This window comes from Sus scrofa, chromosome 1 (assembly GCF_000003025.6).
Source record: "Sus scrofa isolate TJ Tabasco breed Duroc chromosome 1, Sscrofa11.1, whole genome shotgun sequence".
NCBI lineage: Eukaryota > Metazoa > Chordata > Mammalia > Artiodactyla > Suidae > Sus > Sus scrofa.
In genome coordinates, this window is record NC_010443.5 from 8,980,974 (window position 1) to 9,008,772 (window position 27,799).

General features: G+C 41.9%; 1 protein-coding gene and 2 long non-coding RNA genes across 8 annotated transcripts in view; 1 reads left to right on the forward strand and 2 right to left on the reverse strand.

Moving 5' to 3' along the window:
* SERAC1 (serine active site containing 1) overlaps positions 1 to 21,801 on the forward strand; it is a 67,694-nt gene extending 45,893 nt beyond the window's left edge. For 5 of the 6 annotated variants that reach the window (XM_005654352.3, XM_021086400.1, XM_021086409.1 and 2 more), the window contains exons 11-17: positions 10,801 to 10,951; positions 12,157 to 12,298; positions 13,241 to 13,335; positions 14,848 to 14,945; positions 16,110 to 16,292; positions 17,359 to 17,502; positions 19,119 to 21,801. In XM_005654352.3, coding sequence (XP_005654409.2) covers positions 10,801 to 10,951; positions 12,157 to 12,298; positions 13,241 to 13,335; positions 14,848 to 14,945; positions 16,110 to 16,292; positions 17,359 to 17,502; positions 19,119 to 19,255 — 950 coding nt within the window. In that variant the 3' untranslated portion in view covers positions 19,256 to 21,801. Of the gene's footprint in view, positions 1 to 10,800; positions 10,952 to 12,156; positions 12,299 to 13,240; positions 14,946 to 16,109; positions 16,293 to 17,358; positions 17,503 to 19,118 lie in introns of all 6 variants that reach the window. The other variant, XR_002342361.1, reaches the window with a different exon arrangement.
* On the reverse strand, positions 17,449 to 19,342 carry LOC110259904. The gene is made up of 3 exons (XR_002342365.1): positions 19,210 to 19,342; positions 18,169 to 18,312; positions 17,449 to 17,602 (listed from the first exon to the last, which is right to left on the reverse strand). It is a non-coding gene; the product is annotated as an uncharacterized LOC110259904 (long non-coding RNA).
* On the reverse strand, positions 20,104 to 26,336 carry LOC110259908. The gene is made up of 2 exons (XR_002342369.1): positions 24,691 to 26,336; positions 20,104 to 22,242 (listed from the first exon to the last, which is right to left on the reverse strand). It is a non-coding gene; the product is annotated as an uncharacterized LOC110259908 (long non-coding RNA).

Below are 27,799 nucleotides of genomic sequence, written 5' to 3' on the forward strand. Positions count from 1 at the left end.
CACTGGCCTCCGCCAGAGCCACAGCAACGCGGGATCTGAGCCGCATCTGCAACCCACACCACAGCTCGCGGCAATGCCGGATCCCCAACCCACCAAGCAAGGCCATGGATTGAACCTGCAACCTTGTGGTTCCTAGTCAGATTTGCTAGCCACTGAGCCACGACAGGAACTCCCTATTTTTGTTTTTAATAGTCAGCTGATATTTAAAGAATACGAAAGTTTTAAATTTACATATTGATAACATCCCATGCTCTTCCTTCTTTTCTGTATATCTAAATTTGCATCTGATATTTCCTTTTAGCCTCAAGACCTGGCCCTGCTGGCAGCAAATTCTCTCACCTTTCCTTTTTCTGAAAATGTCTTGACTTTGCCTTTTATTATCCCAGGAAAAGTTGTTTTCCATGAATAAAGAATACTTTGTCACTAGTGTATTTTTTTTTTTTTTTCTGTATGCACTTAAAAAATGTCATTCCATTCTTCCTTTTTCTTTTTTTGAATGTCAGCCTTTTATTGATAACACAGCAGCAATTTGGGGCATATTTCCAAGACACCAAGAGCAGGCTCTTGTCCCCATGCTGTGTGTGTGGGGGGGGAGGGGGGGTCTGATGAGAAATCTCTTCTTATGACAGGTTTGGTTCTCCTACGTGATGTGTGTCTTTTTTCTTCTATCTTCTTTTACAATGCTCAGCAGTTTGACTATGATGTATCTAGTCTATTTTTATATTTATCTTGCTCAGGGTCTACTGAGCTAACTGAATCTGTGAGTTGATGTTTTTGATTAAATTTGGAAACTTTCCAGCTAGTATATCTTTATTTTATTTTATTTTACTTTTCTAATTCAGTGAATTTTATTATATTTATAGTCGTACAACCATCATCAAAACCTAATTTTAGAGCATTTCCATCCCAAACCCCGAGTCCATCCCTCCCCCCAACCTGTCTCCTCTGGTAATCCTAAGTTTTTCAAAGTCTGTCAGTCTTTTTCTCTTCTGCAAATAAGTTAATTTGTATCCTTTTTAAATTTTTTTATTTTTATTTTTATTTTTTATTTTTTGTCTTTTCTAGGGCCACACTGGAGGCATATGGAGGTTCCCAGGCTAGGGGTCTAATTGGAGCTTTAGCTGCCAGCCTACACCAGAGCCACAGCAATGCCAGATCTGAGCTGTGTCTGTGACCTACACCACAGCTCATGGCAACACTGGACCCTTAACCCACTGAGCGAGGCCAGTGATCGAACCCACAACCTCATGGTTCCTAGTCGGATTCGTTAACCACTAGGCCACGACGGGAACTCCTGTATCCTTTTTTTAGATTCCAGATATAGGTGATCGCTCATGATGTTTGCTTCTCATTGTTTGACTTCACTTAGCATGGTAATTTCTAGGTCCAACCATGTTGTTGCAACTGCCATTATTTCTCTTTTTTATGGCTGAGTAATATTCCATTGTATGTATGTACCACATAATCTTTATCCACTCCTCTGCAATGGACATTTTAGGTTGCTTCCATGTCTTGGCTATTGAAAATAGTGCTGCAATGAACATTGGATTACATGTGTCTTTTTGAGTCATGGTTTTATCTGGATAGATCCTACTGGATCATACGGTAATTCTATTTTTGGTTTTTTGAGGAATCTCCATACTATTTTCCATAGTGGTTGCAGCAGTTTACATTCCTACCAACAGTGTAGGAGGATTCCCTTTTCTCCACACTCTCTTCAGCATTTATTGTCAGCTAGTATATTTTTTTCTGTGTCCCCTTTTCTCTCTTCTCTCCTCCTGGGACTTCAATTATGTATATTAGATCTCTTCATTCTATTCCACAGTCATTTAGACTCTGTCCATGTCTTCTCAAAACAATTTTTCTCTGCATTACCTTTTTTTATTTTTTATTTTATTTTTTTGTTTTTTGCCTTTTTTAGGGCAACACCCATGGCATATGGAGGTTCCCAGGCTAGACGTCTAATCGGAGCTACAGCTGTCAGCTTACACCACATCCACAGCAACGCCAGATCCTCAACCCACTGAGCAAGGCCAGGGATTGAACCTACAATCTCATGGTTCCTAGTCAGATTTGTTTCCTCTGTGCCGCAATGGGAACTCCACCTTTTTTTTATTTTTTAAAGATTTTTATTTTTTCCATTATAGTTGATTACAGTGTGCTGTCAATTTCTGCTGTAAAGCAAAGTGACCCAGTCATGCATATATATGTATGAGTGAATGTGTATATATTCTGTGTGTGTGTGTGTGTGTGTATATACACATACCTTCTTTTTCTCACATTATCCTCCATCACGTTCCATCATAAGTGGTTATAGTACCCTGTGCTATACAGTAGGATCTCATTGCTTGTCCACTCCAAATGCAATAGTTTGCATCTACTAACCCCAAACTCCCAGTCCATCCCACTCCCTCCCCTCCAGCAATCACAAGTCTGTTCTCCAGTTCCATGAGTTTGTTTTTCTTCTGTAGATAGGTTCATTTGTGCCATATATTAGATTCCATATACAAGTGATATCATATGGTATTGTCTTCCTCTTTCCAAGTTTCTTCACTCAGTATGAGAGTCTCTAGTTCCATCCATGTTGTTGCAGGTGGTATTATTTTGTCCTTTTTTATGGCTGAGTAGTATTCCATTGTATATGTATACCACATCTTCCTAATCCAATCAACTGTTGATGGACATTTAGGTTGTTTGCATGTCTTGGCTATTGTGAATAGTGCTGCAGTCAACATAGGAGGCATGTATCTTTTTCAATGAAAGCTTTGTCTGGATATATGCCCAGGAGTGGGATTGCTGGGTCTTATGGTAGTTCTATATTCAGTTTTCTGAGGTAGCTCCTTACTGTTTTCCATAGTGGTTATACCAATTTACATTCCCACCAACAGTGCAGGAAGGTACCCTTTTCTATGCACCCTCCCCAGCATTTGTTATTTGTTGATTTGTTAATGACAGCCTTTTTGACCAGTGTGAGGTGGTACCTCATCTTAGTTTTGATTTGCACTTCTCTAGTAATTAGTGATGTTGAGCATTTTTTTCATGTGCCTGTTGGCCATCTGTATATCTTCTTTGGAGAAATGTCTATTCAGGTCTGCCCATTTTTTCAATTGGGTTGTTGTTGTTTTTGCTGTTGAGTTGTATAAGTTGTTTATATATTTTAGAGATTAAATCCTTGTCAGTTGCACCTTTTGAAACTGTTTTCTCCCATTCCATAGGTTGTCTTTTTTTATGGTTTCCTTTGCTGTGTAAAAGCATATCAGTTTGATTAGGTCCCATTGGTTTATTTTTGCTTTTATTTCTGTTGCATGGGAGACTGACCCAAGAAAACATTTGTACAGTTTATGTCAGAGAATGTTTTGCCTATGTTCTCTTCTAGAAGTTTTATAGTATCTTGTCTTATGTTTAAGTCTTTAAGCCATTTTGAGTTTATTTTTGTGCATGGTATGAGGGTGTGTTCCAATTTCATTGATTGTCATGCAGCTGTCCAGTTTTGCCAGCACCACTTGCTGAAGAGACTGTCCTTTTCCCATTTTATATTCTTGCCTCCTATGTCAAAGATTAATTGACTGTAAGTGTCTGTGTTTATTTTGGGTTCTCCTGTTCCATTGGTCTGTGTCTGTTTTTGTACCAGTACCACACAGTCTTGATTACTGTAGCTTTGTAATATTGTCTGAAGCCTGGGAGAGTTATGCCTCCTACTTGGTTTTTGTTCCTCAGGATTGCTTTTGTAATTATGGGTCTTTTATGGTTCCATATAAGTTTTTGGTTTGTTCTAGTTCTTTGAAAAATGTCATGGGTAATTTGATAGGGATTGCATTGAATCTGTAGATTGTGTTGGGTAGTATGGCCATTTTAACAATATTAATTCTTCCAGTCCAGAAGCATGGAATATCTTTCCATTTCTTTGAATCTTCTTTAATTTCCTTGATTAATGTTTTATAGTTTTCAGAATATAAGTCTTTCACCTCTTTAGTCAGGTTTATTCCTGGTACTTGTTTGGGATGCAATTTTAAAAGGTATTTTTATATTCCTTTTCTAATATTTGATTGTTAGTATACAGAAACTGCAACTGATTTCTGAATGTTAATCTTGTATCCTGCTACTTTGTAGAATTTGTTTATCAGTTTGAATAGTTTTTGTGCAGAGTCCTTAGGGTTTTCTATATATAAGTATTATGTCATTTGCATAGAGTGACAATTTTACCTCTTCTTTTCCAGTTTGGATAACTTTTATTTCTTTCATTTGTCTGACTGCTGTAGCTAGGACTTCTCATACTATGTTGAATAAAAGTGGTGAGAGTGGACATCCTTGTCTTGTTCCAGATTTTAATGGGAAGGCTTTCAGCTTTCCTCCATTGAGTATTATATTGGCTGTGGGTTTGTCGTAAATGGCTTTTTATTATGTTAAGGTATGTTCCCTATATACATACTTTGCTAAGAGGTTTTTTGTTTTGTTTTGTTTTGTTTTTTGTCTTTTTGCCATTTTTTGGGCCGCTCCCACAGCATATGGAGGTTCCCAGGCTAGGGGTCTAATCGGAGCTGTAGGCGCCGGCCTATACCAGAGCCACAACAATGCGGGATCCAAGCCGAGTCTGCAACCTACACCACAGCTCACGGCAACACCGGATCCTTAACCCACTGAATGAGGCCAGGGATTGAACCCTAAACCTCATGGTTCCTAGTTGGACTCGTTAACCACTGCGCCACTATGGGAACTCCCTGATAAGAGTTTTTATCATGAATGGATGTTGGATTTTGTCAAATGCTTGCATTACCTTATTTATTTATTTATTTATTTTTTGTCTTCCTGCCATTTCCTGGGCCGCTCTCACGGCATATGGAGGTTCCCAGGCTAGGGGTCCAATCGGAGCTGTAGCCACCGGCCTACGCCAGAGCCACAGCAACGCGGGATCCGAGCCGCATCTGCAACCTACACCACAGCTCACAGCAACGCCGGATCGTTAACCCACTGAGCAAGGGCAGGGATCGAACCCGCAACCTCATGGTTCCTAGTCAGATTCGTTAACCACTGCACCACGACGGGAACTCCCCGCATTACCTTTTTTAAATTGAGTTATAGTTGATAAACAATGTTATATAAGTTTCAAGTGTACAAGATAGTGATTCACAATTTTTAAAGGTATTACTCCATTTATATAAAATATTGGTTATATTCCCTATGTTGTACAATATATCCTTATCGCTTATTTATTTTATACACAGTAGTTTTTAACCTCATAGTCCCCTACTGCTAGACTGCTCCTCCCTCTTCCCTCTCCCAACTGGTAACCAGTAGTTTGTTCTCTGTCTTCATCGATCTCTTTCTGTTTTGTTATATTCACTAGTTTGTCTCATTTTTTAGTTTCCATGTGTAAGTGATATCATATAGTATTTGTCTTTCTCTTTCTGACTAATTTTACTAAGTGTAACCCATCCAAGTCCGTCCATGTTGTTACAAATGGCAAAATTTCATTCTTTTTTATGGCTGAGTATATATCACATCCTTATCCATTCATCTGTTGATGAACACTTAGGTTGCTTGCATATCTTGGAAATTGTAAATCATGCTGCTATGAACATTGGGGTACAGGTGTCTTTTTGTGTTTTTTTTTGTCTTTTTTTTTTTGTTTTTTGTTGTTGTTGCTATTTCTTGGGCCGCTCCCGCGGCATATGGAGGTTCCCAGGCTAGGGGTTGAATCGGAGCTGTAGCCACCGGCCTACGCCAGAGCCACAGCAACGCAGGATCCGAGCCGTGTCTGCGACCTACACCACAGCTCACGGCAACGCCGGATCGTTAACCCACTGAGCAAGGGCAGGGACCGAACCCGCAACCTCATGGTTCCTAGTCGGATTCGTTAACCACTGTGCCACGACGGGAACTCCATGTCTTTTTGAATTAGTATTTTCATTTTCTTCAGATACAGTCTCAGGAATGGAATTTCTAGGTAATATGGTAGTTCTCTTTTTAGTTTTTTGAGGAACTTCCATACTGTTTTTCATAGCAGGTGCACCATTTTATATTCCTACCAACAATGTACAAACATTCCCTTTTTTTCACATTCCTACCATTTTTTTTTTGTTTGTTTGTTTTTGTCTTTTCTAGGGCCACGCTTGTGGCATATGAAGGTTCCCAGGCTAGGGGTCTAATCAGAGCTGTAGCCACCAGCCTCCGCCAGAGTCATAGCAATGCAGGATCTGAGCCGCGTCTGCGACCTACACCATAGTTCACGGGAACACCAGATCCCCAGCCCACTGAGCAAGGCCAGGGATTGAACCTGCAACCTCATGGTTCGTAGTCGGATTTGTTAACCATTGAGCCACGACAGGAACTCCTGTTGTTTTAAAAAGATTTTTGTCTTTTCTCTTATAGCTGATTTACAATGTTCTGTCAGTTTCTGCTGTGCCACCAACATTTGTTATTTGTAATCTTTTTTTTTTTTTTTGTATTCTTTTTGATAATCATTCTGACAGGTGTGAGGTGATAGGTCATTGTGATTTTGATTTGCATTTCCCTGATGATTAGCAGTATTGAGCATTATTTTCATGTACCTTTGGCCACCTGTATGTCTTCTTTAGAAAAATGTCTATTCTGGTGGTCTGCTCATTTTTTTTTCTTTTTATGGCCCCACCGCAGCATGTGGAAGCTCCCAGGCTAGGGGTTGAATCAGAGCTGCAGCTGTCAGCCTATGTGACAGCCACAGCATTGCAGCAACACCACATCCGTAACCCTCTGAATGAGGCCAGGGATCAAAGCCACATTCTCATGGAAACTTATGTTGGGTTCTTAACCTACTGAGCCACAATGGGAACTTTGTCTGCTCATTAAAAAAAAATTTTTTTTTTGATGTTGAGTTGTATGAACTGTTTATATATTTTGGATACAAACCTCTTATCAGTTATATCATTTGCAAATATTTTCTAACATTGAGTAGGTTTTCTCTTCATTTTGTTGCTTGTTCCTTTGCTGCACAAAAGCTTTTAAGTTTAATGAGGTTCCACTTTATTTTTGCTTTTGTTTCCTCTGCTTTAGGAGACAGATTGAAAAAAAAATACTGCTATGACTTTATGTCAAAGAGTGTTCTGCCCATGTTTTCTTCTAGGAGTTTTGTTTCAGGCTTTATGTCTACATCTTCAATCCATTTTTGAGTTTATTTTTGCATATGATGTTAGAAAATGCTGTAATTTCATTCTTTTACATGTAGCTGTCCAGTTTTCCAGCACCACTTATTGAAGATACCATCTTTTCTCCATTGTATATTCTTGTCTCCTTTGTTGTAGATTAATTGACCATAAGCGTGTGGGTTTATTTCTGGGCTCTCTGTTCTGTTCCAATGATCTGTCTTGTTTTTGTGCCAGTACCATACTTTTTAAATTACTGTAGCTTTGTAGTATAATCTGAAGTCAGGGGGTATGATTCCTCTAGCTCTTTTCTTTTTTTCTCAGGATTGTTTTGGCTATTTGGAGTCTTTTGTGTTTCTATACAAATTTTAGAATTATTTGATCTAGTTTTGTGATAAATGCCATTGGTATTTTGATAGGAATTTCATTTACTCTGTAGATTGCCTTGGGTAGTTCAGTCATTTAAACAGTATTAATTCTTCTAGTATATGAACACGGCATACTTACCATCTGTTTGTGTCATCTTCAGTTTCCTTCATCAATGTGTTATAGTTTTTCAAGTACAGGTCTTTTGCTTCCTTAGGTAGGTTTTATTCTTTTTGATACAGTGGTAAATGGAAAGTGGTAAGTGACAAATCATTAATTTCGCTTTCTGAGAGTTCATTGTTAGTGTAGAATGCAACAGATTTTTGTATATTAATTTTGTATACTGCAGTTTTACCAAATTCATTGATAGCTCTAGCAGTTTTTTTGTGGCGCCTTAGGATTTTCTTTGTATAAAGTATGTGTCGTCAGCAGACAGTGATGGTTTTACTTCTTCCTTTCCAATATGAAGTCTTTTATTTATTTTTCTTATCTGATTTCTGTGGCTAGAACTTCCAATATTATGTTGAATAAAAGTAGAGAGAATGGGAATCCTTGTCTTATGCCTCATCTTGGAGGAATCCTTTCAGCTTTTCATCGTTGAGCATGTGAAGTGGTAACTGTGGGCCTGTCATATGTGGCCTTTATCACGTTGTGATATGTCCCCTCTATACCCACTTTTTGGAAAATTTTTCATAAATGGATTTTGGGTTTTTTCAAGAGCTTTCTCTGCATCTATTGAGATGGTCATATGATTGTTATTCTTCAATTTGTTATTGTGGTGTTTCACATTGATTTGCAGATACTGAACCATCTTTGCATCCTTGAGATAAACCCCACTTGATCATGCTGTGGTCCTTTGGAAATGTATCATGGGATTCAGCTTGCTAATATATTTGTTGAGAATTTTTGCTTCTTTGTTCTTCAGTGATAATTGGTCTGTAATTTTATGTTTTATGCTATCTTTGGTTTTGGTATCAGGGTAATGCTGGCCTCATAGCATGAGTTCAGAAGTGTTCTCTCTATTGCAGTTTTGGAAGAGATTGAAGGTAGGTGTTAACTCTTCTCTAAATGTTTGGTAGAACTCACCTGGGAAGCCATCTAGTCTTGGACTTTGTCACGTTTGTTTTTGTTTGTTTGTTTGTTTGTTTTTAAATGATTCTATTCCATTATTGGTAACTGGTCTGTGCACATGGATGAAATATAAAATCAAGCCACAGAACAGCAAGAATAATATAATTCCATTTAGGCAAAAAGAATGCATGTGGAGCTACAGTGTGTCTGTATAAATTATGGTATATAACTGAATTTTTAAAAAGATTTGGAAGAGTGTCTACCAAACTTTTAACTTTGGTTACTTCTGAGGATATAAACGGGAATTGGGAAATGATGGGATGTTCATGATTAAATACTGTTTTTTCTTTTTTCTTTTTCTTTTTTGTTTTTTGTGTTTTTAAGGCCATACCTGCACCTGCAGCATGTGGAGGTTCCCAGGCTAGAAGTCGAACCAGAGCTACAGCTGCCGGCCTACACCACAACCACAGTGACATGGGATCCGAGCTGTGTCTGCAACCTACATCACAGCTCACAGCAATGCCAGATCCTTAACCCACTGAGCAAGGCCAGGGATCGAACCTGCCTCCTCATGGATACGAGTTGGGTTCATTAACTGCTGAGCCATGATGGGAACACCTTTTTTTTATAGGGTTGCACCTGCAGCATATAGAAGTTCCCAGGCTAGTGACTGAATCAGAGCTGCAGCTGCTGGCCTACACCACAGCCATAGCCACAGCAACAAGGATCCGAGCCACATCTGTGACCTATGCCACAGCTTGTGGCAACTGCAGATCCTTTACCCACTGAGCGAGGCCAGGGATTAAATCTGCATCCTCATGGATACTAGTCGGGTGCTTCACCTGCTGAGCCACAACAGTAACTCCCTAAATGCTGGGGGTTTTTTTGTTTATTTTTACAACTAAAATGTATTCAGAGGTAATGTAATTTAAAAACAGTAGATATTTTTAAAAGACACAAGTTTTCCAAGGAGCCTTTGATGGTTTATAAGATGTGCCTCTTGGGCATTATAAAAATACTTTGTCAGCTAAAAAATGCTATAGAAATGGCTTATGCCACGCTTTCCCTTGTGCTGCCTTTCTTGTGACTCTATTAAAAATAAGGTATTTTTGTATATACCAGTAACATACTTGGATATCTTGGGAGAATTTTGAAACATTCTTTATTATAAAGTATTCTGACAGGTTTTGAAGAGGGATTTTCTGATATTACAGATTATTGGGTCTGAAATTTCTTTCGGATTCATTAAGTAACGGCTTCCTGTCACCGTGATGATTCTCCTCACTTTTGCACCAGAGTGGGAGGAGGGCATGAGGACAAGCTGTTGGGCTTGGTGATGGCAATTTTTATGTAGATTATTGTATTAGAACCTTCCTCCAGCTTAAAGGACTTGATTGAGGTTCCACAGCAAGTAAGCAGAGGATAGAAATTTGAGCCCAAGTCTCTCTGACCTCAAGGCCCATGTTTTATTTTAATTTAAATAATACATGAATAGACTCATTGTAAATACTTTGGAGAACATCAATACAGTAGAAATTCAACCCACCTTTATACAGAGCTTCCCCCACCCAACTCCCTCCCAAGAGGTAGTGACTGCTTGTGTGCTGCCTCTTCCTCCATCTGTGTGTGTGTGTGTGTGTGTGTGTGCCTGCACATGCATGCACTTTCATGCATATTAAGGTGCATAAAGTAATACATTGTTTTGAATAACAAAAACATGAAAAAAAGAAATGAAACTGTACAGTGCAAAGTATTGCTTTTCTCCCCTTAAGAAATAGTTTTCCCTTCCTGAACCTCAGGTTTTACAAGATTTTTGTCTTTCAAGCAAGTTGATTATTAAGAAACAACTTCCTCATGTGTATTAAGGGCTGCTAATCTTGCTGCCAGTCAGAATGAAATAACTTGTATTAATTCACGGAGTTTAATAATTCTTGTTAAAGCAAAATATGACACTTTCTTACCACTTAAGACTTCATCTCTAGTAATTACATTTTTGTTAGATTTTTCTAAATAAGGAAAATGGTTCTTACCTTCTTGGATTCCCCTAAGGAGTACCTGCCTGGGGACAATGGTATTGTGTTTGGGGACCCAGTGCGCCCTCGGGAAGAGTGGAATTGGGGTGGTCAGACTTTTCCATGTAGACAGATGCTAAGGTCTGCCTCCCTCTCATCACTTCCTCCCTGAAGCCTCTCAGTGACGTGAGACAGATTCGTGTGGCATTTAGGGAATGTGTTCTTTTCACCAGGCTGGGTTTCCATACTGGCAGAAGCAATAAAGTCTGAACACATTATGGAGGCCTCCCATGCCGCCAGAACCCTGGCGAATCTGGACCGAGAGACTGTGCAGGAGAAGTACCAGGACGGCGTGTACGTGCTGCACCCCCAGTACCGCTCGAGGTGAGAAGGCCCAGCGGAGCCGTTTTGTTCCTGTGGGCAACAAGCTTAATGCTCCGATTTAGCTGTAATCAGTTAAATACTTTACAAATAAGCCAGATGCCTTATTCACTGAAAGAGTTTGTCCATGGTAACTTCAGGAGAATTGCAGGCTATTGTGAAAGCATGGACCTGGCTGAGTCATCAGGGTTATTTTACACCAAGGGCCTACCTTCAGCAAGGCAGCATTCACCTTTTATAATGAGTCCCTTTGAAACTCTGTAAGACCTGTTTCTTTGTTTCACTACCTTTTTCATGTTAATCTGAGTAAAAACAGGAGGGCTGTAGAGGTCCGTCTGGATGGAAGGGAGATTGGCAGGCAACCAGAATGGCCTGGGCCTAGAACTCAGGGACTAGAGGAGGTTTATGCCACGTATAAAAGCTTGAACTGGCGGGAATGAGTTGTAACACTTGACTCACTACTTACAGTTTTATCATTGCTAAGACAATAGAAATGATGTAATAAAAAAATTATGCACTCCTTGGATTTTCGTTAGGCACTTTAAAATAATACCTCAGAAAATAATAAGAACTTCTTTAAATTTGAAAAATGGATTGCCTGGTTAATTCTAATGTGTAAATAGAATAACATGGTAATGTAATTTATATGTGTTGCATTATTGTGTGTATTATAAATAGACTGCAAATATATTGCTGCAATTTTAAAAACTATCATATCCAAAGGAAAAATGTCAATTACTTTAAAACCTCATTTGCATCATTTCTGATAAACATTGTTTATTTTCCTTGATAAATTAAAAACAATCTCTTTCGTGCATACTGAGTTTAAAGTTACACAAGCGTATTAATTAACTTCTTAAATACTTTTATTGATTTGTGTAAATCCTTATGTAATTCTTTGGAGGGTAATCTGTGGCACTTGTCACCTCATTGATCCCTAAGCACATTACAGTTGATTTTGGTTGGTCTGCCTGGCTAGCTGTGTCTCCATCTTTATAGAGAGAGCAGGGAGCACCCTCTGTGTGTGTCTTTGCCAGTTCTCCCTGTAGGGCTCTTCAGCAAACCTAGATTATACAGCTTGCCTTAATTATGTTTATTTCATGTCATATAAACCTGCTAAGCCCCATCCAAAGATAGTGCTATATAGATCCTTATCAAAGCAATAATACATTTGTTCTGCTTCTTTTTAAAACTCTCTCCCCTATTAGTCAGCCCATTAAAGCAGATGTCCTTTTTATTCATGGCCTTATGGGAGCAGCATTCAAAACATGGCGCCAGCAGGACAGTGAACGGGATTTAACTGAACCGGTTTCAGAGGATGAAACCAAGTATACGACATGTTGGCCCAAGGTAAGGAAGTGGCTGCCTCTGGCCGGCTGTCCTTATCCCGACATACTGCCATGTCACTGGCCACTGGAGCCCTTGTTGTGACATGTTTATCTTTCTCTTTATACTGGGATTTTTTTTTTTTTTTTTAATTTTTTCGCTGTCCTACAGCATGTGGAGTTCCTGGGCCAGGGGTCGAATCCAAGCCAGAGCTGTGACCTATACCACAGATGCGGCAATGAGGGATCCTTAACCCACTGCACCAGGCGGGGGATGGAACCTTGGGACAGAACCGTGCTATAATTAGTATTCTGAGTTCTCAGGGCAAATCTCTAACTCTTCTGTCTGTCTGAGATCATAGCTTTCTATTAAATGCTTCCAAAAAGCCAATTTGATCTAGACTCCAAAAAACAGGCCCTGCTTTTGGCTATAGCAGGTTAAAATTGAGACTATTCTCTTGAAACCTGTATAGACTTTATGCTATAAATTATGATACTGCCTTGTGACCAGAAATATAAAAAGATAACATGCTGGGATTATTCTTTCTTTCTTTTTTTTTTCGTCTTTTGTCCTTTTTAGGGCCACACCCCCAGCATATGGAGGTTCCTAGGCTAGGGGTCTAATCGAAGCTACAGCTGCCAGCCTGCACGAGAACCACAGCAACGCCAGATCCAAGCCACGTATGCGACCTACACCACAGCTCACTGCAATGCCCGATCCTTAACCCACTGAGCAACGCCGGGGATCAAACCCAAAACCTCATGGTTCCTAGTCAGATTCGTTTCTGCTGCACCATGAGGGAACTCCTGGGATTGTTTTTCTAGTCACCTTTACACTTGAGTCCAATGTGATCTTTTACCAATTGCTGATATCATAAGAGTCTTTTAGTTACAATTTCAGTTGTTATGAAATAAGTGGGAAGGTGGAAATTAATATTTTTTTCTCTTGTACCTTTCCTTTACGTAGTCATGGTTAGCAAGAGACTGCCCTGCTCTCCGGATTATATCTGTGGAGTATGACACCAGCCTTAGCGACTGGAGAACACGGTGCCCCATGGAAAGGTAATGGGGTGGGGAGGCAGGCCACCAGTGGGCCCTCTGCGACAGACAGGAGTTTTATCTTTTGATGCCACAGACAGGCTTTTCTTATGGAAAACTAACCTAACGTTTTTTTCTCTTCCTTCTAGAAGGAGTTAGCTATAAGCTATAAACAGTGAAACTGTATAAAGCTTAGACATAATATCTGTGTTGGGTTCCTAACATGGTTCACTTACAGCTATTCTCACAATCAGGATGGAGTCTAGAGCAAGGTCTCTCTCTTTTTTTTTTTTTTTGGCCTTTTTGCCATTTCTTGGGCTGCTCCCAAGCATATGGAGGTTCCCAGGCTAGGGGTCTAATCAGAGCTGTAGCTGCCGGCCTGTGCCAGAGCCACAGCAACGAGGGATCCGACCTGTAACTGCAACCTACACCACAGCTCACGGCAACGCCAGATCCCTAAGCTGCTGAGCGAGGCCAGGGGTCGAACCCACAACCTCATGGTTCCTCGTCGGGTTTGTTAACCACTGCGCCACAACGGGAACTCCGAGCAAGGTCTCTTTTACTGCTGGGAGTAAACACAGGGCTTTTGGCTTTTGTGTTCACAAGCACGCCACCTAAAGAAAGCAAAGAAAGATACTGAGAAATGTAGGAGCCCTTAGGTCATCTGCACGTCATCTGTGCCAACTGTCTATATGGGGACTGACTGCTGGACGTCGTGGGCTTCAGGACCTGGACGGGAACCAAGTCTGCCTCTGACTCACTGTGCCATCCGAGGTCTGCCTCTGACTCACTGTGCCATCCGAGGTCATTTAACTGGTCTGGGAAGTTTGATCTACAAGCTGAGGGAGTTGGTCTGAATCGGTGTTAGCACACGGAGCGTTAGCACTGAGTGCCCCCCACGTAGGCGCCAGAGGGACGAATGGTGCTAAAGGTCAGCGTGCAGGACCCCAGAGCGCCTTCCCCGTCGCACCCAGAGGAGCCTCACAGACCTTTATTTCAAAGAAGGGATTCTGTAGACACTGTTTGAAACTACCAGACCAGATCACTTTGAAATTCCCTCTTAGTTTGAAAATTACTTATTTGAATTCTCTGATTCTAATACTTTCGGCTATTTTTAAATAACCAAAATGATGAAAGGTTAGTGTTTGTAGCATATACACAAGTAGAACTAAACAGCAATGACAGCTCACTCCACAGGCGAACTCACGAGAGACAGCAAGGTCTCCCGGGATGCGTGTTTGTCAGGCCCTGTGGTGAGAAGGGACGCAGGTCCTGAGCGCTGGACATTGCCAGATAGGTTTTAGATGCCTTAACAGTGCTTGTTTTGTAAGCTGCCCCCTAGGCCAGCGTGCCTATTAGAAATAAGTGAGCAGTTTGTAGACACCAAGCAGGAAGCACGGACCGGTGTTCTTGACTCCAAAATGTAGCTTGTAGACTTGGTCCAGGAAACAAAAGGTCTTGCCTTAGAAGGTGGATAACAAAGTTTATGGGGGATTGATAGCCTCCTGTCATGCCTGCTGTTTTCGTTTTGTGCAGAAAGTCCATTGCATTCAGGAGCAACGAACTTCTTAGGAAGCTCAGAGCCGCTGGTGTTGGGGACCGGCCGATGATCTGGGTGTCACATAGCATGGGAGGTAAGTAGGCTTCATTTTGGCCAAGTGAGCGTCGAGAGGTTGTCAGCCATGGGGCTGACCTAAGTTGCTGAGGCTCTCTGTTTTATTTAATAGTAGTCCTTTTCCCCCTACCTTAATCCATGTTTTTGGCTGCGGCTGGGAGGTTTAAAGTCACTGCTTTCCTTCCGTGCTATTTGTTTTTCTAGAAGGGGACAGCTAGTAACAAACCATATAAAAAGAAAATGAGTTTGACAGCTTAATGCTAACAAGTAAATATCAGAAGCCGTCCGTGGCTTACATAAGCCCTCAGTGTCCTTGGCCAGTCTCAGGGCTCCCCCTTTGCTCCCCGAGCCATCGCAGAGTCTGTCATCGCTCTGGTGCCCACAGCTGCTGCCCCTCCGTGCCTGCTTAGCCCTCAGGCGAGCCTGTGTGATCACAGGTGTCCACTCTGGTCCTGGTGCTTGACTGTCACACCTCCCACCCCTCAGTCCAGTTCTAAACTGTCACCAGCTGCCTCACAGATGGCCTTCCTGCAGCCCCTGGCACAGTTTTATCTGGTGAAATGCTCAGGTTTACTGTCCCCGAGTCTGGGCTTTGTGCTAAGAGAAAGGTGGGTGTAGCCCTTTGCGTCCTCAGAGACCCACTGGCACCATCCAAGTTACCTTTGTGTTTCACTGTCAGCTCCAAGCCTGGGTTGGGGGACAGAGGAGAAGGTGTCTTCCTGCATGCATTTTCCCACAGCAGCTTTGTCTGCTCCGTGGTGGGCGTGTGAGGCTGTGTGGTTTTTTTTCATCTTAGTCCTGTCCTAATAGTGTGGTCGTGGGTGGACTGCAGTGGGCAGAATGGTGGGGCTGGCTGCTGCGTGTCCCCTTCTCTGATGGACACCTGCACAGCAATGCCTAAGCTTTCTCCTATGGGAGTCATCCTGTGCCTTACAAATGGGTTTCGAGTATCTTACCTGTTTGTAGGCTTGCACCATGTATTTTAGAGGATGACAAGCATTACCAAGTGTTAATAGTGTAAGGCCCTGTTCATTGGACTAGAGAGAATTGTTTAACCATTAAGAAAAAAAAAAAAAGAAAGAAAGGATCTCATTTTCTGTATTTCTGGTTGCCTTTTTTTAGAAAAAAATAACAGGGAAGGAAAATGGCTTATGCGTTGTTTTTCTCTCTTCTCTATGGCTAGGTCTTCTTGTCAAAAAGATGCTGTTGGAAGCCTCTAAGAAGCCAGAAATGAAGACTGTGATAAACAACACCAGAGGAGTAATTTTTTACAGCGTCCCGCACCATGGATCCCATCTGGCCGAATACTCTGTTAACATTCGCTATCTTCTCTTTCCCTCCTTGGAAGTCAAAGAGCTCAGCAAGGGTAATGCTTTCTGTCAAAGGAATGGCCACTGTAGTGACACCAGATACACAGGAGGAGGAGGAAAAACAGTTTCTAACTTGGTTGTGTTACCTTATTTTACTATTTGTGTACCAGTTGTGTTTAGACTAAAACAGAAACTTTTTAGGGTTGATGTTTTTCTTAGATACTTAATGCTTTTTGTTCTTAAGCCACTGTTTGTTCAAATATAACAATAATTTTAATACTATCTTAAATACTGAAAATTTTAAAGTTACATAATATTTTCCTTTAAGTATTATTCCAAATGGCCAGTGAACTGCTTTTTCCATGAGTTTGGAAATACATGTGCTTTAAAGATATTCATCATATTAATTGTAAAGCACTACATTTATTTTGGGCTAGTAAGCATCTTTTCTTCCTCTGAAATGCCTTTTAATCAGAATTTTGGGTCCCCTGGCTTGAGCCTTAATATGCCATTGTCTTTTTGTTTTTGTTTGTTTGGGCTCATATTTTCTTCATTCTGCTTTATGAAATGTTATTTGACTTTACTTCTAAACTTTTCTGTTGAACTTCATTTTTTGCAGTCAAGTTTGATTTTCCACAAGCTCTTTCTTGTTTTGTGATCCATTTTCTTTTGAAATCATTCTAAAGATTCTAACTAGAGAGTTGGGGTTTTTTAAGTTTTCTTCTGTGCTCAGGTTTTCTGTTTGCTCACGAGTCTCTCTGTCTTAGGTAGTAGGCTTTCCTCTAAGATCTGGTGCTTCCTGATTGCCCTTTCATACAGGAGGATGAGGGACAGGCCTCGTTGATGAGAGGCTGTGCTGTAGGGTGGGTGTGGGAGTGCCAGCCTGCTCACCATTCCACACACCAGAAATGTGAGAGACCTCTCCCTCCGACACCAGCATCTCAGTTCTGGGTTGGTTTTAGCCCTTTACTCTCATTGAATGGCTTCTTTGGAAGAAGAGAAAATAAACTACCATCTTGAATCAGAACCCTAAGCTCCTCTCGAAATTTGGAAGGTTGATGCATTTTATTATGAACAGGATAAACAGAACTTGTCGCAATCTTGTTCTCTATAATTTTACAGATTGTCCTGCACTTAAAACACTACAGGATGACTTTCTGGAGTTTGCAAAAGACAAACACTTCCAGGTGCTGAGTTTCGTAGAGACACTACCAACCTACATCGGCAGCATGATTAAGCTCCACGTGGTGCCTCTGGAATCAGCAGGTAGTCACTCTTCTGTAACTTGTTGGCTCTTAGATACCTGGCTGGTGGGCCTCATAAATGTCCACTTTTAGGCTCGGTTTCTCAGTAGGAGGAGGCAGTTCTGTGAAGATTGAGATTCTGTTATTCTTTTCAGCAGTAGGTTAAGACTTCTCTGCAAACACTTCACCTTGGCACTCCCTCCCTTTATTTAACTGACTCGATGGCACAGGTTCGTGGGCTGACCCTGAGTTAGCCCTCCACAGTGCAGTGTGTGGCATTGAGGTAAGAATACAGAGCTTCCCATCAGCTAGATTAAAAGGGGCATTTCATTTGACAGATTGATAGCTGCCTGCAGGCGCCTTAAAGAAATCGACTAAGGTGTGGAAGCTTAGGAAATGAATGGAAGATACACAGGGAATATTCCAGTAACTACGGTTTCAAGGAAAAAAGCTGCTGCCGAAATGCAGTCTCATCCTAACCCTGGGGCTGAGGGAGGGACCGGTGCCTGCCTCTACAGCGCCCCGCCACGTCCTGTAGGCTCTTGGAGGGTGGGGCCCAGACCTCAGGGCTCCTCAGAGCCTCCTCTGTTACTCTGCCTCGTAGGTAACCTGCTCGCCCCCCTCCCTGCAGTGCATTTCCCTGCCCTGGCGCTGCCTTGGCTTGCTTGTCAGACCCTTCTCAAGTCACCTCAGCGGCTGGGGCAGAAGCTGTTGTGGTAGCACACAGCCACACTGAGCACTCTTGGCAGCCAGGCGTCCTGTGTATCCGGGTGTCTGCCATATGGCTCTTCCGTCTGCATAACAAGCTTTGTCCCGCTTCACTGTACATTGTCTAAATAAAACAAGAAGGACTTGATACCCTTTAGTGGGATCTGGAGAGGCTTCACCTCAAAGTATATATGCCATAGGGTGAGGCGTTGCTAAGGCAACTTAGAGATTTCAAAGAATAGCTACCAGATTTTTGTTTAAAAAAGATGACTTTGGAAGCTTAAAGCAAAATTAATATGGTGGACCAGCTGCTGCTAGTGACATAGCCGGTCATAGTCCTGTCCACCCCTCCCGTGTCACCGGCTGGCTGCACTTCCTCAGCCAGCTGCCTCACTGGTTCCACCACCCCTCCCACCCTGGTAGACTTCGTTAGGCTGGAACCTCAAAAACTCAACCAAGCCTCAAGCACACATCATCACTTGCCCTGGGAGAATGATCCTGAAGGTGGGTCTAGAAAGGGTCCTTTCATCAGGATGAGGAGGCCCATGATCAAGTTTCTAGTCTTACTCCAGAAAAAGAAGTGGTTAAAAGAAGGCTGGAATCATTAGCAGTAACTCGCAGTGTGTAAGTTCTGAAGATGACCATGCTCAGGCTCTGGTCACTGATAACTTGGGCACAGGCAATGCGCACACAGAATTTATGAGAAAAGCATAAAATCATAACTACACCCACCAAGACGCCATTCTCCCATGATTAGTCAAATATAGTTTAGCTGCAGTCAAACTCTAAATTCTTTTATCTCTTCAAAGAGGCCTTTATCACAACCAAATCAACCTTGACTACCCATTTGGCCTCTTTCAGTATTAATGGGGGCAGCTTATGTTTTTACTTAGATTTTATTGACATTTTTGTTTTGTTTTTTTTTTTCAGATTTAGGCATTGGAGATCTAATTCCTGTGGATGTTAACCACTTGAACATTTGTAAGCCCAAGACAAAGGATGCTTTTTTGTACCAACGTACCTTACAATTCATCCGCGACGCTTTAGCTGAAGACCTGGAAAACTGACAGTTGTCGTCTTCCGTTTTCATACATGAACAAGAAACGTGGTGTTCTCTCTTTTTAGGCTCTAAGCAGTCATGCAGACGTAGTCACTGTGGCATCAGCAAGGCCTGGAGTGTGTTGCAGGCAACAGAAAATTGTTCTGTAAGACATAAACACCGAAGTGGCAATCAGAGAATGAAGGGCCAGCCTGGGTTCTCTGATTTAAGAAAACTTGTATGCGGGCCAGTTCGTGTTTTGCAGTGTTGTCCCTGGTGACAGGGAGCCAGCTGCTATGGACAGAGAATGTGATCTGTGACTGGCCTCCCGTGACTGCCCTCGGCTCGTGCTGGGAGGAGCACGATGGCCTCCGAGGGGAGCACCCTCGCCGGCTTACCGTAAAAATGCCTTTGGAGAGTACCTAAACTGGAGAGAGAATGAACCAGAACATAAAAGACTCTGTTTTGGGTCTGGGTTTCCATGTGCTATAAATTTTAAAAAACTTGTCAGTATAAACCTTCGTCTTATATGATAGCTTTGTTAGACCTCTTATCATCCAGGGGTCAGTTCCTTATAAGTATTTATTTTCATATTGCCGAGAACAAATATTTCTTGTGTTAAAAAAGTTCTAGCCCTGGAGTTCCCATTGTGACACAGTGGAAATGAATCTGACTAGGAGCCATGAACTTTCGGGTTTGATCCCTGGCCTTGCTTAGTGGGTTAAGGCTCCAGCATTGCTGTGAGCTGTGGTGTAGGTCCCAGAGGCGGCTCAAATCTGGTGTTGCTGTGGCGTAGGCCAGTGGCCATAGCTCCAATTGGACCCCTAGCCTGGGAATCTGGGACTCTCCATATGCCACAGGAGTGGCCCTAAAAAAAAAAAAAAAAAAAAAAAAAAAAAAAAGTTCTGTCCTTATAATACTTCTTTCCAGACTGTGGCTAACTATACTTTTAATTTTTCCAAAATAGGAATAAGTCCATTACTGATCAAGAGTGTGAAATAAAACTATTTCAAGCCATCCTTACTATCAAGATTCTCAAATTCTGGAGTTCCTGTTGTGGCTCAGTGGGTTAAGAACCCGGCTAGTATCCATGAGGATGCTGCTTTGATCTGTGGCTTCACTCAGTGGATTAAGGATCCAGCATTGCTGCAGCTGCAACACAAGTTGCAGGTGTGACTGGGATCCCGTGTTGCTGTGGCTGTGGTGTAGGCCAGCAGCTGTAGCTCTGATTCCACCTCTAGCCAGGGAATTTCTCTATGCCATAGGTATGGCCCTAAAAAGAAAGAAAAAAAAAAAAAAAAAAGATACTCCAATTCTTTTTAGCTAAATAAATTATACCTTTCTTGCCATTTGGAAGTGGTATTGGTAAATTGATCTCAGCATGTGAGAAATTGGAAATCATATTGATGACTTTTTAAATGAGAGCACTGTTGAGATATAATTCACATACCATAAAACTCACCCTTTTAAATGTAAAGTTCATTCATTTTTAGTGTTTTAACAATTGTGCAACCATCACCACTAGTTTCAGAATATTTTGTCATCTTCCAAAATGCAATCACCCTTCCTCTCTTTACCCCTGAGCTCCTGGTGAACACTAATCCTCTGACTCTATGGATTTGCCTATTATGGACATTTCATATAAATGGAGTTTTATAATATGTGGCCTTCTATGTCTGGCTTATTAGCATGTTTCCAAGGTTTATCCGTCATGTAGCGTGTGTACATGTAGTACGTTGTTCTTTCTTATGGCCAAACCCATGTATGGATGTACCACGTTTGTGCATCCATCCGTCAGTTGGTGGCCATTTAGGTTCTTTCCCTTTGGGGGCCATTTAGGTTCTTTTCCCTTTGGGGGCTATGAATAATGCTGCTATGAACATTCATGTACAGGTTTTTGTGTGGACCTGTTTTCCATTCTCTTGGATATAGTAGGAGTGGAATCGCTGGGTCATGTTAAGCTTATGCTTACCATTTTGAAAATGGTGGACCTGGAGTACGGCATCTGAAGGGTAAGTGGGGTCATCAGTGAACCCTAGCTGCATCTCCTTATTGAATTATGCAACAGCCTGACAGTGACTTAACTATTTGTTTTATTATGTAGGTAAAGAGGGTGATGGTTCGCTGACAACAATAAACTCTAGCTAAGGAAGGTGCCATGCGGAGAGGGGTTAGATATGTTTGGTTCATTTTTTTTTTCCCAAGAACCATGGCAGATAAACCGTGGCTAGAACATCTGTTCATTAACTTAGACAAATGGAATGAAATCCCACTCCTTAAAATCTCAGTATAGTCATTATAGCTGTGCTTTAAAAATAAGATCTGGGGGAGGGATCCAGTGTACCTCTGAAGCACTGTAGTTTTTCAGGCAAGTCACTTAAAATTAACATCTTTGTTTGTTTCTTCTGTTTATGAAATGGATATGATAAACACAGTCACTTTGGTTTGTGAGATTTAAGTCCATAATGTTATAATCATTACCTGAAACACTCTTTAAGAACACAACATACAAAACATACATCTTTGAAATAATTTTAAACTTAGACCATCAATAAAATGGTTCTCCTGGTTCAATCAGCCTTGTTTAAATATCCTTTCTGGAAAAAATTTTCACATGACACTTCATATTACCTTTTCCCTCTTGTGAAAAATCGCTTTAAATGATATATCTAAGAAGGAACTAAACAGAATACAGATGCTACAGAGCAGACTGCTGAAAGCAAGCTGTAAATAAAATTCAGATGCAAAGTGAGCTTATCTTTCTTTATAACCCTTTCACGTTTTTTCTGATTATGTTGTCAACCCTAAAAATCAAGGGAACCGAGTCCCCCTTTTCTCCAGCGTTTAAATTAAATGTCCCCACAGAAGGAGTCCCACTATAAACAGAAGATCACAATACCTTTCTTGACACAATCTCAACCATTCGCCCAAGGTTATACCAGTAGCCAGAGTGGCAGAGGATGAAGCTGTTGCTCGGCAGTAGCGCCCCTGGTGGTGGGCGCCCGCGTTGATTTCCTATTGAGAAAGCACAGTAGTACAGAGATGGGGATAGTGCTTTTGAACTTGGTTCATAATTCACAATGCCCCTTGAATTATTTCTAATTCCTAAAATTCGAGTTTTAGGCATACCTCCTGAATTTTCAACCTGAATATTGAATAGGTTAATGTATATTTTGGTTTTCATTGACATTTGGCATAAAAATTATGTCCATTAAAAAATTTTAAACATGTTAAATAGATGCATTTTAAAGCATTTAGTATAACTGATCCGTGCCCTTATGGTAGATGTTGAACACTCCCAAAAGCTAATCACTTAAAATCTATTAGAAGTTTACTTTCTAAAAAGTAACATTACAGATTGCTTAATTAAAAAACTCACAAGTGCCTGTTCTGGCTCAGGGGTAACAAACCCAACTAGTATTCAAGAGAACCCAGGGTCGATCCCTGGCCTTACTCAGGTTAGGGATCTGGCGTTGCCGTGAGCTGTGGTGTAGGTCGCAGATGTGGCTCTAACCTGACATGGCTGTGGCTGTGGCTGGCAGCTGCAGCTCCGATTTGAGCCCCGTCTAGGACTCGCCATACGCTACAGGTGTGGCCCTAAAAAGCAAAAAAAAAAAAAAAAAAAAAGTTCGATATCCAGGTAATTTCCAAATTTAGACGTCATTCTTGTAAAAATTCCAGTTCTTCATGTGCTTTCAGCTTTGGCCTTGGAGTTGAGAGACATTGTCACGGGAGTTCAATACCTGGTTCCCAAGTGTAGAAGCATTAAGCTTACTAGACCTTTGATTTTTAATTTGATCCAAACGTTACCTCAGAATTGCTAAAGCTAATTTATAATGAAAGCTGGATATACACTGATTCCTAGGACTTTTATTAGAGTGCCTAGAAATGAATGTAATATTCAGATTTCAGAATACCTTGACATCTGGAATTACTAGATTAAATTTTTTTTTTTTTTTTTTTGCTTTTTAGGGATGTACCCAAGGCATATGGAAGTTGCCAGGCCATGGGCTGAATCAGAGCTGCAGCTGCCGGCCTACGCCACAGCCACACCAGATCCAAGCCGCGTCTGCGACCTATACCACAGCTCATGGCAACGCCGGATCCTTAACCCACTGAGCGAGGCCAAGGATCAAATCCGAGTCCTCATGGATTACCACTGAGCCATGACGGGAACACCAAGATTAGGACATTTTTGGTTCTTGACCAAGATGGTGACAAAGGAGGCTCCTGAACTCACCTGCTCCACAGACACTGGATCTGTAGCTGCACACGGAACAACTCCCTCTGAGAGAAATTTAGAAACTAGCTGAACTTCTATATACTGGGTAAACGAGAAAATGCCCACATTGAAGTAGGCAGGAAAGGCTGAGACAGCATAAACCCCACCCCTGGCACTGTGAGATGCAATCTGAAGGGCACACACGACTCCCAGCTTCTGTCTGAGGAGTGAAAAGTTTGGGCCCAATAGCCAGTGCCCCAACTTTTAAGTCTTCTACCTGAAGGCTGGACCCCCAAAACACCCAGCTTTGAAAGCCAGCAGGGCTGGCCCCCTCAGGATGCAGGACACACAAAACTATCACAAAGAAGGAAACGTTCTTAACGGGCTTGCAAGGCCTCACAGTGGCTACCCACCCACCAACCCCGCCTCTGCCCCAGGGCTCAGCACGAAGGCAGCAGACAGAAATGCCCATCTCCTGGGTTTTTTTTTTTTTTTTTTTTTTGGCCACCTCATGGCATATGGAGTTCCTGGGCCAGTGATCAGACCCAAGCTGCAGTTGCAACCCTATACTACAGCTGCAGCAATGCTGGATCCTTAATCCACTGCGCTGGGCCGGTGATCAAACCTGCATCCCAGCACTCAAGACACTGCCAATCCTGTTATGCCACAGCACGAATGCTTATTATTATTGTTGTTGTCTTTTTTGTCTTTTCCAGGCTGCACCCACAGCACACGGGTCTAATTGGAGCCAGCCTGCACCAGGGCCACAGCAATGCGGGATTCAAGCTGCATCTGCAACATACACCACAGCTCACAGCAACGCCAGATCCTTAACCCAGTGAGCGAGGCCAGGGATGAAACCTGCAACCTCATGGTTCCTAGTCAGATTCATTAGCCACTGAGCCACAACAGGAACTCCAGGAATGCTTATCTTAAAAGCTGCAGCCTGAGGGTCAGGCTTCTAGTGTAGCACGTATCTGGCAGATGACTGTGATCTTCCTAGAGATCAGCGAGGCTGGTGGGTCCTGTCTCTGTGCTCTCCCTCTGGGTGCTGGTGTCTCCCTGGAAGGAGCGTGGACCCATCTCTCTGTTGGCTTTTGTGGCTGCTGCCCAGGAAGAGCACCTCTTGCTTACCTGGCTCTGAGGGCCAGCAGGCTTGTATTTGTGGATCCCACACAACTGTAGCAAACAAAGTTCCTCCCCATATTGTCCAGCACAGAGGGAGCAGAAGAAACACCCACCTTCCAGTCTTTCCTTGGAAGAAGTCTGGTTATGTAGTTTAAAAGCTGCTGCCTTTCGGTCCAGTTTCCAATCGGCCTGCATCAAGGTGCTGACGGAGAATGTCCCCTTTGGAACACTGACAGGTCTGCGCAGAAACCACGAGGAGGCACGAAGAACAAAGAAGACAGCTCAGACGGTGACAGTTTGAAAGACACCCAAGAGCTCAACGGGCTGAATACTAGATTCATCTCCTACATGAGACAACTTTGGCGAGGCTGGGAGAGGTGGCTATCTTCGCTAATGCACAGAAGCCAACACAGACAGTCAAGGAAACGTGAAGAAGCAGAGGAATATGTTCCAAATAAAAGAATAAGATGAAACTACAAAAACAGGCCTTCATGAAATAAAGATAAGTGCTAAGTCCAAATAATGGTCATAAAGAGGCTCACCATGGCCAGGAGAATAATGCAGGAACAAAGAGGGAATTTTAACAAAGATACAGAAATACAAGAAAGTATTGATCATAAAGCACAGAGCTCAATGAGATCCTGCTGCATGGCACTGGGAACTCTATCTAGTCACTCATGATGGAGCATGATAATGTGAGAAAAAGGAGTGTGTACATGTATGTGTCACTGGGTCACCTTGCTGTACGGTAGAAAAGGAACCAAACACTGTAAACCAGCTATAATGGAAAAAATAAAATCATTATTTAAAAAAAAAAATCACAGAGCTGAAGAACACTGACCTGAAAAAAATGCGACAGGGGTTGAGTGACAATGGAATCATCCTATCAGAGGAACACAAAGAGTGAAAAAGAGTGAAGATGGCATAGGGGACCTCTGGACACCATCAAGCAGACCAATATGTGCATTAAGAGGTCCCAGAAGGAAGAGAGAGAGCAAAGGGGGTAGAAAACTTATTCCAAGAAGTCAGCGCTAAAATCTTCCCAAACCAGGAATCCCAGAATGTTCCAAAAAAGATGAGTCCTGCGCTGAGACCCATTACAATTAAACTGTCAAAAGAGAGAGACAAGGAGAGAATCTTGGAAGTAGCAAGAGAAAAACAACTGAAGACATTCAAGGGAACCCCATAAAACTACCAGATTTTTCACAGAAACTTTGCAGACCAGGAGGGAGTGGTGCTGTATATTCCAAGTGCTGAGAGCAAAAAATTGCCAAACAAGAATCCCTGGCAAAGCTGTTTCCAGGTAAGAGCTAAAGGAGTTCATCACTACTAGGCTAGACTTAGAAGGAACATTAAAAGGGACTTCTCTGAGCTGAAATGAAAGGATGCTATTTAGTAACGGGAAAACCTATTAAGGCATAAATGTCACTAGTAAAAGCAAATAAGATGGTCCCTGACTTCTAATGGTTTGACTTAGGATTTTTCAATTTTAAGACGGGGCAAAAGTGATATGCACTCAGTACAAACCACATTTCACATTTTGAAATTGGATCTTTTCCTGGGCTAGCGATATGCCAAATGCACTCTCTTACGACGCTGCTGGTCAACAGCAGGAAGCCACAGCTCCCACTCAGCCATAGGATCATGGGATAAAAAACTGACCCACTTTGGAGTTCCCGTCATGGCTCAGTCATTAACGAACCCAACTAACATCCATGAGGACGTGGGTTCGATCCCTGGCCTCGCTCATTGGGTTAAGGATCCGGCATTGCCGTGAGCTGTGGTGTAGGTTGCAGATGTGGCTTGGATCCCGAGTTGCTGTGGCTCTGGTGTAGACCAGTAGCTATAGCTCCGATTCAACCCCTAGCCTGGGAACCTCCATATGCCTCAGGTGTGGCCCTGAAAAGACAAAAAGACAAACAAACAAACAAACAAAAAAAAGAATACAAGGTAGTTTTATTAACCATACTTTAAAGATAGGAAAACTATGCATTTAAAAAAAAATCATAAAACTGATCTGGTCCAAAGTCTCAAAATAGTGAAAGTTAAATCCAAATTTTACTTTAAAATCTATACATGTTCACTGTAACATTTCCATAGAATGTTTCAAATATTAACATTAAAAACTGACAAAATTCATAGTAGTGGGGTAGTCTAGGACTTCCAAGCTGATCTTAGAATTCCTTTCCCTTGGAGTTCCCACTGTGGTGCAGAGGAAGCAAACCCGACTAGTATCCACGAGGTTGTGGGTTTGATCCCTGGCCTCGCTTAGTGGATGTGGGATCTGGCATTGCTGTGAGCTGTGGTGTGGGTCCCAGATGCATCCCAGATCCTGCGTTGCTGCGGCTGTAGGCTGGCGCTGTAGCTCTGATTTGAGCCCTAGCCTGGGAACCTTCATGTGCTGTGGGTGTGCCCCCGCGCCCCCCTAAAAAAGCAAAAAATAAAAAGAATTTCTTTCCCTCAATACCTGACAAGAGAAGAAAAAAAAAAGAGGAAAGCTAGAAAAAATAATTCAGCAGCAACTAAAAAAAAAAGGACTAAAATCTCTTGTTAAGTCTGAAAAATAGTGACTAGGAAAAATAAGTGATCTTAGGAAAGAAAATTAATACAAGATTAATACAATCTTGAGAATTGTGATATTCTATATTTTGTAGAAAAAAAGGTTTTTTTTTAAATTTTTATTTATTTTTTTGCCATTTCTTGCTGCTCCCATGGCATATGGAGGTTCCCAGGCTAGGGATCAAATCGAGCTGTAGCCGCCAGCCTACACCAGAGCCACAGCAACGTGGGATCCAAGCCACATCTGCAACCTACACCACAGCTCATGGTGACGCCGGATCCTTAACCCAATGAGCGAGGCCAGGGATTGAACCCACAACCTCAGGGTTCCCAGTCGGATTCATTTCCGCTGCACCATGACGGAACTCCTAAAAATTTTTTATTATAGTTGTTTTACAATGTTCAATTTCTGCTGTACAGCAAAGTGCCCAGTTTTATACACATTCTTTTTCTCATGTTATCTTCCATCATGTTCCATCACAAGTGATTGAATATAGTTCCCTGTACTATACAGCAGGACCTCACTTCTTATCCACTCCAAATGCAATAGTTTGCATTTTTTTTGTTGTTGTGTCTTTTAGTTACCTAAAAAGTTTTTTTTATTATAGTCAATTTATAATGCCGGGTCTTCTAACAAAGCCTGAATAAGGCTTTCCCCAGCTG